The following is a 10,969-nucleotide window of genomic DNA, read 5'->3' on the forward strand; positions in this document are numbered from 1 at the left end:
AAGGCTCTGGAGATGCTGTGGCCCTGCCGGGAGCGGAGCGTGCTGTTGTGTAATCAATAACTGCGCCGTGCCATAAATAAATTCTGATGTCTGTCTGTGTAGGCAAACATTCGAGTCCAGTATTGTGTGCCTGGACGGTTGGATTGTGTTCCAGTCTAAACCTGTATCGGCAACGGGAGCTTCTAAACTTTTACATCTCTTTGCCTTTTCTGTGCTACCTGCAAGAGCACTGCAGGGCAGCGTCAGGGAAGCAAGATGTTCGTTCATAATCAGTTAGAATAAAGAGTTCCTGTGGGAGCTTTATTTTTCGGTGTGTTAGCATAGCGTTTCTCGGTGAGCGTGTTTACAGCCGTGTTCTGTCAAGGATCAAGGAAGAAGATGATCCTGACAAGTACTTCTGGGTGGTTTGATGTAAAGTGTGAAGCAGATATGCTGTACAGCTTCACAAAGGAACTTGGAATATGGTTCTGCATTTTAATTAGTCTCTGCAGTTACTAACTCTGTATTAACTGTATGTGGCATGTGGGGCTGCACTGATTTATCAGCACCTAGTTTGATGTGATAAAATGTTACACTCTTGTTCAAGCTCTGGGCTAAGGTGGACTCTCTCACCTCAGCTTTAGAAATACTTCAGCTCTCTTTATACACCTTAATGCTTTTGTCTTTCTTCTGGTATCAGCGATAGCTGAAATAGATTCCATCACAGGTAATGCCAGTAACACTTGGTATACAAAGGCGGTTCTTTCAAAAGTAACTCAGATCTTTGGCCAAGCACTTATTTTCTGTGCCCATTTAGGCCTTTTTGCTACTCTGCTTATAAAAGGCTGAGATCTGCAAATGCTGCGTGATGCGCCTGGGTAACACTTCTTTTAATTCACTCTCCAGCAATAGGCAATGCTTTTGCAGTTCTGAGCAACCCTGAAAAACGATTACGATACGATGAATTCGGAAGTGACCAAGAGCATGTCAGCGCTGGCCAGGCCAGGCACTACGATTACTACACAGAATTTGAAGCAGACATTACACCAGAAGAAATATTCAATGTGTTTTTTGGTGGGCACTTTCCTACAGGTCAGTATCTGTCTGCAGTTGTTTTGACACTAGATCATGAAGGAAGTTCACCTTCTCTTGGTGCTGCTCAGGGAGTTGATTGTGCATCTGAAAAGAGCAAAAGCCTGTTTGAATTTACTCTTTTCTCCCTGCCTGCCTTTTTCTAGCTGGAAAAGCTCCCTTCACGCATAGTCGAAACTTCAGATTTTAGCAATCCCGTTCCCTGAAAAGCATCATCAAAGCCCAGCCGTGCTGTCCAGGAATGCTTCTCCAAGAAAGAGCTTGCCAGTGGGACAACTTCCTTTGGCTTGCAGCAGTTTGCATACTGTAAAGAAATTAAAACTCCTTAGCATAGGAAGTGATGTGTGCCAGGAAGGGCTGGCTGGCACTGGATATACCCTGCCCAGTAACAGAACAGTAGGTCCGTACCTGTAGCAGCTCCGTCTGTGTCTTGGTCCAGCCCTGGCTTTTGTATTTGTAGTAAAAATAGGAAGGTCCTGCAAGATTGGTGAGATGCAGGTTTGGATTAAAAGTAAATCTGAAAGGTGTGGTGAGCTCAACGGTCTTCCTGGCAGTACCTAACAAATTGCTTTAACGCTCTTGTGAATTTGTCACCTCTGAGACACAGTGTAAGCCAACGTACACTCCAGTTACTACAGCCTAAAGCCACAGATACACGTAATCACTCAAAAGCTCCCCATAACCTCAGTCTGTGTGGTAGCATCTTGCACCTCAGAGAACCTCAAATTGCTTTCAGAATTTGCTCGGTAGATGCATGAAGCGAGCCAAACTCAGTGTGGCAGAATTCCACACTGAGTTTGCAAGTTTTCCTTTCCCGACTTCACAAGAAATTGCATCGGTGTGCGCCTCTTGCCTCAGCCACCAGCGGAACGTTGCGCTCATGGAACATCACCACTGCGTAGCTGGGCAGTGAGGGTGCTTGGAATTGAGGAGGAGAAATTGAGGAGCTGTGGGAGGAATTTGGGTGCTGGCCTGGCAGGTTTAACAGGTAGAGTGGTGTGAAGATGTAAATGGGGATTTTTACCAGAGTGGCAAAGAGTAAAAAAATAGATAGTTTCCTCCTTATATAGGTGTTTGTATGTAGGTGTTTGCAGTAGTTTCCTTGCCAAAAAAAGTGTTTGGGTCTGAATTTGTGTACATTTTCCTAATCTAAAAGTGAGTTTCAAATTAAGGAAAATCATCAGTTCAGTAGTTTTCCAAATAGGCAAAGCTCATGCAGTTTCTGCTTAGCAAGAGAATTACTGGTTAGAGGGTGTCCCGGCAGTTGATACGAAGAGAACACTTTTTTTAAACTGTCATGATGTTGAGCAGGACGTGTGTGCTTGAGCTGAAATTTGCGTTAAGCCGCAGGGTTGCGCTGGTGTTTGTTTTGTGACACCTTGCTATCACCGGGCCTTCTGGAAATCTCAATAAGAAATGTTGGTGTTAGGGTAAACTCACGGTATAGCTTTTGCAGGCAGGTTTATGTATTTTTTTATTATGCATTTTTGTCTATGGATATTCAGTGGAAAAATATTAAAATGTTAAATGTTGTTAAGTCTAAAAGGAGGCTCTCCCTGTGGCAGACTGTTGCAGTTATAGTGGGTGGAGGCTACAACTTGAACTTTCTTTTCATAAAAAAGTAAATGCACGTGAAAGGAAAGAAACTGCTGGCAGAAATTCTTTGAGAAACATAGAATTTGGGAAATCTCTTTCCTAGGCACCATGCAAAAGCCATTCTTCTCTCCCCATGCTTGCATCTATTTTTTCACAGCTTGGTAAAGCATTGTGGAGCAGTGTTGAATGATGGAATCAAACTTTCTTTTTCAAAAATAAACTTTAGCTCTTCAAGCCAGCCTTGTTTTGCTCTTTTGGAACTCTGACTGCAAACACGCCTAGACCCTTGGAAAAAAACTCTTTGAACAAGCGGTGAAACAGTTGTTTTGACACAATAGCGAAGGTCACTTCTGCCCAAGTTTCTTGCAGGATTCTTTGGGAAATTCAGGGAAAGTAGATTATAAGAGTATAAACCAATATGGTGTGTTTCCTAGGGCTTAAAAATAGATTCACCTTGCTGTTGTCATGATAAGGCCATAAGCTGCAATTCTCCAGTACAAAGACATTCTGAATTGCAGAAGAGGAGAGCATAGCTATTATTAAGATATTCATATGATGATAAAATCAGAGTTCAGGCTTCAAATCGAAACAGCATATGCAATTCTTTCCTCATTTTAGAATTTTTAAAAATAAATCAACTGCATTCAGTGTGCAAGAAAGGAAATCCTGAATTGTACTCCCTTTTGACTTAAAAGGCTATTTTTTAAATCTCTTTCCTTGTTATACGGTCATTATGTGAAACTATTAATAGCTTGAAGGAAGAGGAAGTAGAAATGAGTGTAGAAGACCGATTCAGTAATTATGAGAAGCCATAATTCATGGCCTGAGTCTGGTGAAGCAAATTAATTTTCCTGCTTTAGAGCCTGGGGATGCAGCACAAGCTACTGCCTTGCAAGCGAGTGTGACAAAAACAATATTAAAACATGAGATGCAATCATAAAAATTATAGCGTATTGCTGCAGTTGGCTTTAAATAAGATGGACTCAGGGCTTTTTAATCTGAGGTCTCATAACTATAATTCAGTTTAAGCCTGGATAATCATCTAGAAACTGTAAGAAGTACAGGTGAGTGCCGGCAACCGGGTGCAAGTCATGACCCTCTTGGTTTCTTTTCACAGGAAATATCCATATGTTCTCAAATGTAGCCCGAGATGCGCCCTATTACCCACGGAGGCACCGAAATGAAAGAGCATGGACGCGGGAACAAGAGGAGGAGGAAATCAGGCCACAGGTAGCCAGGAGGAGGGATCTCTTGGGCTTAAATATTTCACCAGGGTGAGGGTCCTCTTTATACATCTGAAGCCAGGACAGACTTCCCCGTCCTTAAATGCTCAGTGTTGATCCTCAAGCGCTGCAGCCAAAACAGATGTTTTCAAAAGTGATTAGATTGTCTTTTATTAATCACTCGCAAGTTTTCCATTTCTCACTTCACAAGAAGTCATGCCAGCCTGTGTCTCTTGCCTCAGCCACCAGCGAAACCGCTCTCAGCCTCCCGGGACCAGGAGGTGTCTGGGTTAAGTTTCTACCAACTGAAACCTCCAGATGAGACACAAGGTGTCATTTGTTGCTGTCACACACACGCACACGCCAGCTACCTTGAAAAAGTTTTGCTCTGGAGGCAGCGATCTCTTAACCTTGTTCTCTAAGGAAGATGAATTTTTCCCTATGGGGCTCTTATAATCGGGCTCTGAAAAAAAACCTGATGCAGCCTATAGACAGCTGAACTAGGGCAAATGAGTCCCACCTCTGCTGCGTCAGGTATCTCTGCTGCTATCCCAGCACACAGAGCAAAGCCTAAACAGCTGCACATTCTGTCTTGCTCCTGATTAGAAAAGGCATTTTAGAAATAAAACTAAAGGAGAACTGAAGTTCTGTATTTTCCCTTTGATATTTTTACTCCAATCTTCTGTTCACAAAATTCATTTTAAAAAAACCCCCAAAACAAAAAACCACAAGTGCATGTATCCTATCCCAAGTTATACTACATCTGATCTCTTAACCCTTTTTGACCATATCACCTTGTGAAGGAACTTGGTTTTGTGGCATTTCTTTCAGCTACATAATGGAAAGAAAATGATTTTAAAGAGTTTTCTGAGATTTTTAATAGAGGTTATTTCGAAGTTATGTCGCTCTCCTCAAAATTGGAAAGCACTTACTCTTCAGTTTATGTTTAATGCATTGTTGATGCATGATAGATAGCCTGGTTTGTGAACAGATGCATCCTTTTCCATTGATCTCTTTTCTTGACTATTCATTATTGTTCTTTTCAGAACTCATATTCTGCATTTATTCAGTTGATGCCCGTTTTCATAATAATAATAGTGTCAGTTATAACTCAACTGATGGCAACAAACCCTCCCTACAGCCTATTCTACAAAGCGTAAGTCATTTAAAAACACATTTTTCTGGTCTTTAGTGTTTGCGATAAGGCAGCAGTCAGGAGATTGGACTTACAGCAAAATGCACAGGAATTTTCTGTTCTGCCCTTTCTAGAAAATGTTACCGATCTATAAATAAGGGCCCCGGAGTTGCAGGGGACAAACTGAACAGGTGTCATCTGAGTTTGTAGGGCAGAGTAAAACCCACTTGCTCCACTTGGCATCCCCTGTTGGGAGGAGGGAAGCTCTCTAGTGGGAATGAGCTCACTTCACTGGCTTTTACCGAGCCAGGAGTGGCTGTCGGCAGGTTTTGGAGAACCTGCTGCACCCACCAGCAGCAGAGTGCTCCAGACGCTCTCTTTTCTCCCTTCTAGGAGTAAAACTTAGGTTTAGGCCTGTATCCTCTGCACTGCTGTAGTAGCCCAACACCCTTCTTCGTTGTTACCACAAGATGTCAGTCTGTAGACCCAGCATAAGAACAGGAGTGGGTTTTGGGGTGGTTGGGGTTTGTTTTGTTTTCTGTTTTTTTCCAGAGTGTTTTTGCTATCGGCCAGTCCCGTGTGAAGCCTCCTGCACTTCCCACAGAGCAGCTAATCTGCTTTTTTTCACTGCCCCCACTTCTGTTGATTTGAGATAATCAGGCCTGTGCCTAGTTATGCTGTTTCTCTAAATCATATCTTAAAAAAAAAAAAACAAACCCAAATCCTGACAGCCTAAAACTGAAAAGAATTTGTTTATGTAGAGAGAGCGTACACCTCTGAGACAGAGCGAGAGAGAAGGAACAGAGGAGTCTGGGGAGATGGAAGGGGCAAAGTGGATTCCATTGAGTAGAGTGTAACCTTTGTGTTTTGACTGCCTGCCTCTTTCTGTGGGCAGTGATTCGAAAAAAATGCCTGGGTGTCTGTGCTCAAATAAGGAAATTCAGTGTAAGCACGCAGTTTCATCCAGTGGCTGTGTCAGAGTGGCTGATTCCACCTACAGGATATTCTTTGGGATATTCTGTGCCTCACTTCGCTTACTGATGATTATAAAACCCTCAAGAAAAGTGTAACTAGAATTTCCCCAGCTCGTTTTTGTTTCTACTAAAGGATCCAGAAATCGGGAAAATCCAGATCCAATTGCATTGTGCCCTAGGCAATACGAGGGCCGTGTGCCTTTCCTCTAATCTTTACATGTGTTATCAATTCCCCTGGAATTCTGACCCTAGCTTGCCAGAAATTACCAGCAAACAGAAGAAAGTGTGTGGAGCTTCCGTTCACAGATAAAATTTGCTGTTATGTTTTGGAAGTGCCTTGACCGAGCTGCTGAGAACAAACACAGTATTTGGAAGGAGCAGCATCAGCTCAGAGTCAGGTTTTTGTAGATATTATCAAACACTAGATATTTTCCCATGTTTGTTGCCAGAGGAGAGGGGGGTGAATTGTGTTTGTAGCACGCAACTCATGGTGCCTCAACCTTGTAATTTCCTTATGGGATGGTTGAGGGAGCTACAGTCCTGCAGAAAGCTGTAAAGAAGCTGTTCTCTTGGAAATGCGAATATGGAGGAACATTCTTGATTTCTTTGTATTTGAACTGCTACAGAACCTGGTTTTCTCCATGATATTTTCACAGGTCCATAGGCCACGTTGTTAGTAGAGAAACAGAGAACTTGCAGGTGCCTTACTATGTTGATAAAAACTTCGAAAAGAATTACCAAGGAGCAGAACTTCAAGAGCTAGAGAAAACTGTTGAAAAAGATTACATAGACTACATTCAGACAAGCTGCTGGAAGGAGAAACAGCAAAGTAAGTTATTTTTGTTAACAAGCCCCTCAGTAGTTGTACAATGGCTGCACTTGGCAAAGCCCTGCTGGTTTCAGCCTCTTTTTCCGATGCTTGTAACATCTCAAACCCTGCGCTGGTGTTTTTCATATCTGCTCTTAACGCTGAATTTGCTATTCTTGGAGGTCGGTCAAAGTAATTTCAGGTGATTGAGAGAGAAGTGGAAAGTAGATTTTGCCAGTTGAGACACTTTTTCCACTCACATTTTATGCTTCAATAAATCTCGGTGGTGATGTTTCAAACTTATGTTCCACCTCATTTATGTAGCTCTGACACGTTGTTAGGGCTAGAAAAGATCTTGAGACATCACCTATTCCACATTCCCTTTGCTGGAGCAGAATCATTTTGGCTTCCACTGGCTCCACGAGAAGACGGTCTAACTTTTACTTTGTAACTTCATGAGAAGGAAAGCCCATAGCCTGTGTGAGTGCTTTTGGTAAAATTGCAGTGAACTCTGTTACTGGTATCTGTTTTCAAAAAGCGTGCTTCTGTGCCTGTTTTGTGCACTTATTTGCATTTTCTATCTTTAGATGAGTTTGAGCTCATGTTTTTCACCATAGCCAAGAGTGTCTTTCTAAAAACAGGAATTGAATGCAGAGAAGGAGAGCACAAACTGTGAGCGTTCAAAATCATTATTCTCACCTCAGTCCAAAGTCAGACAGTGGCACATAGAAAGGCAGGTGTTTTAACACAGCCTTGTGTTACTTGCTGACTACTGCTGATCCCGTTTGTTGAAAATAGCGCAAATCCCTGCTTCTTTTGGACCTGTATGAAGTAACAGAAATCAAATTACAAGGACTAGCTGAAGCTGAATGGTGTGACTGTTTTTTGTCAGCTAAAATTAAACTCCTCAGCTTCAAATGACAGAACACAACTGTCTGCGGTGCATAAAGGGAGCTGAAGAGATTGTTTCTGTGTAAGTTTAATAGTAGCGGGGGGGGGGAAGTTGTTCTCACACCCCAGTAGGACACCGAAAGTTGCCATTATTGTCTGTTTACCTTAGACCTTGAGCTAAGGAGTGCTGTGCCCCAAAACAGGCAACAGAGTTTGCAAATCTGCAGGAGGCTGGTAGTCAGAGTGGGGGAGATAATCCAGCGCTAAACGCCAAGGAGTGCCTGCAAAACCGCGCTCCTCTAGAGCTTTTTACTCTTAGAGGCAGCGTTAGTCGCACGTCTGCAAATGGTATTTACATGGTGCACAATTAGCAGTAGCCTGAGGAGACCACAGTAATTTAAAAATAAAAAAGAACCTTTTTCCAGAATGATTACCATCTAGGCCAGCAAGCAGGTAGCGAGCACAGCTGAGACTGTGCTAACTTTAGTACAGCCAAGTCTGTAAAAATAAACTGTGAACACAAGACGGAGTGCTGGGGAAGAGTGCTCTGAGGATGCAGAGACAGTTCTGAGTCAGCTGTTGCTTCGGAACTTTGGTCCGTTGGTGTTTAACTCCATGCAGTCAACTTCTTGTCAGTTGAATGTATATTAATAGTACCTTTTTTTTTGTTTACTGAAGGTGCATTTCTCTCCTAGTGCCAGCAAAATAGATGTAGATTGTTTATAGGAAGTTTGATTCTTAAAGCCCTTGATTTTACGACTGGAAAAATGTTACCTGGTGTCCAGCTATCTCAATGAAAACTTCGGAAGTAACCGATCTGTGGGTGTCTTGTCCAGCCAGTCACTTTTATCCTGCTGCAGCAGACAGTCTTCCTCCTTTCGCAGCAGAATAACCTGTAAAAGTTGCACGTGCTGTGACTTGTGGTCAAAGAAACAACTTTATGTAGAAGACGGAAAAACATCAGAAGCAGGTGTGGCGGAATGAACGCTGCCGTTCATGTACAAGTGTTTGCAGTGAATAATTTTGCCCAGTTGCGAAAGTGTGAACTAAGATTCTTCACTGCAGAACTCCAGGGTCTCCCGACTGGGAGACAATTACCCGAGGCGAGTTTTGCTGAAGGCTTGTCAAGGCTGCGTGCCCAGCGCTACTTGAGTGCCGTTTCGGTTATAAAACCTGCAAATTGATGCCTGACCCGAAATAAAATGTTCATGCCTGTCAGTTGGTAAAGCTTTTGAATAAATAGGTGGAGGGTTAGATGCAGGTGTGGAAGGAGCTACTGGAGTTCTTTCCATTCTCAATAATTTTGTAAAATGAGGGGCTTGTGAGATACCGAAAAGCTCTTTGAAAAGTCAAGTGTCACCAGGTAGCCTGTGCTTAGGGAGATGTTGACCTTTCCAGGAAGAAATCACTGCTGTTCTCTTAGGTGCATCTAATCCTGGATCTAAATTACTATTCAGGGAGAAAGCTATATTGAGACTTCCTTAGCTAATCAGCAGAAGAAACTTATTTGAATTACTGGTGAAAAATAACTTAAACAATGGCATTATTTCAATTTTAATGTGCTTTTTAGGAGAAGGGGGAAAATAGGCAAAGTACATTTGAGATCATATTATTAATGAAAGGGCGCAGCAACCTTCCAGACAAGTCTCTCGCCTCCCTGTAACGAATATAAAAAATTTTTAAAAATGAAAAGACTTTATAATGCGTCCTGGGCAAACCTCCCGCCAGACAGTTTGAATGCTGAGACATGCAACATCAAAAAACCCAGTTCCTTGTACCTTGAAGTATATATTTGGAGAGGCGCTCTGGGCCCGCGCAGGAGGGCTCTGCCAGAAGAACCGCATTGCTCGGTGAGGGGCGCAGGGGCATGGCTCTCATAGTTCCTGCTCGGCTGCAGGCAGCCAACACAGCCCTGCTGTGCTTTTACAACTTGTGTTTTCTTTGCAGACAGTGATAACTGGTCTTATTGTTTTGTTCCAGTTATTGTCCTACTAGTGCACTAGTAGAGAAGGTTGTTATGACTATTTGAGTTTTCAAGCAATTAAGAAAATTCTGTTCTCTGGAGTAGCTAGCCTGGTTAAACTCGATGGCCTCTCTTCAAAGAAATTTGTTATGTGTACAGCTTCACTGAAACAAGATGAATTAAAAAAACCCCACACCGTGCCACAAGGATAACAAAGCACCGAGAAAGGGTTATTTACAGTAGGCTCACAACTTCATCCTTAACATATGTTTGTTTTTTCATCTTTCAGAGTCTGATTTATCAAATTTGGCCAAGCTGTACAGAGACGAGCGGTTAAAGCAGAAAGCAGAATCCCTGAAACTTGAGCACTGTGAGAAGCTCTCCAGTCTGATTGGAATGCATAAAGGGGGCTGACCAGGACACACGTGTTCTGTTATTTTATTTATTGCTGTTTTAACTTATGTTTTTATTTTCCTTTGTATAAAAAGGGAAGGAGTCCATTGTAAAGAGCCTGAATATTTGATTCTTTCTGCATATAGTGCAGAGGTGGGCCAACACAAGCTGTAGAGCCAGTGTTTGCTGTAATATATACTGTACACTATATTTGGTTCCAAGGACCAGTGGCACTTTGTAAATTAATTCCCTGGGAAATGCTCTCTTAGTTTGGAACTTGTCTTCGCTGGTAGTTTGTCTGCCATCCAAACAGTACGTGCTTCCCGGGAGAGCAGCCCGACATCTTTAGCTTTCTGCATTTTACATGGACCCGCAAGTCACTCGAGCGTACGAGCAGCATAATTCTCGACATTAAGCACCGCACGAGGCTTCTCCTGCTGGTACCAGGCGGGCGTCCTCGCTCCCACAGCGGTTTGTGATGCGGATTCAGGCGGAAGGTGGTGCGTTTGCTGTTGGAGTGCGTTGTAATTTGGGCAAAAGGACCTGATGAGGTGAGGAGCAGGGCGTGCGCCCAGCTCTCCCCACTGTCCCCTGCTAGTCTGACAGGAGGGCCAGGACCCTGCTCTTCCTCCGTGAGACAACAGGCCGAGATGCCAACAGCGATGTCGAACCAGAGGATGAGAGTTTGAATTGCACCAATTCCAGTCTTGGCCAAACCGTAAAGGACGTCTGTATTTATTTTCTCATATGTTTTCAGTGGCGTATTTTTAAGCTGGCTGTTTAATTCTGGTTTTTATCTGCAAACTCTTCTCCAGCTGTTAGAGGGGTCCTGCTTTTTACGGTACAGTCTTGATGTAGCATATTTTTACTCTGTTGAGCAGTTATGAATGTTTCACTGTAGAGATTAGTATTGCA

The 10,969-nt window shown here is 42.9% G+C and overlaps 1 protein-coding gene across 1 annotated transcript; it reads left to right on the forward strand.

Annotated features, from left to right (window-relative positions):
* Positions 1 to 863: 863 nt before the first annotated feature.
* DNAJC18 (DnaJ (Hsp40) homolog, subfamily C, member 18) lies at positions 864 to 10,388 on the forward strand (the record flags this gene model as incomplete). Its single annotated transcript, XM_009869393.1, has 5 exons — positions 864 to 1,071; positions 3,785 to 3,897; positions 4,937 to 5,046; positions 6,656 to 6,828; positions 9,951 to 10,388. Coding segments are annotated over 5 exons (729 nt in total), but the record flags the coding sequence as incomplete, so codon positions are not given.
* Positions 10,389 to 10,969: the final 581 nt, after the last annotated feature.

This window comes from Apaloderma vittatum, unplaced genomic scaffold, assembly GCF_000703405.1.
Source record: "Apaloderma vittatum isolate BGI_N311 unplaced genomic scaffold, ASM70340v1 scaffold39365, whole genome shotgun sequence".
NCBI classification, from domain to species: Eukaryota; Metazoa; Chordata; class Aves; order Trogoniformes; family Trogonidae; genus Apaloderma; species Apaloderma vittatum.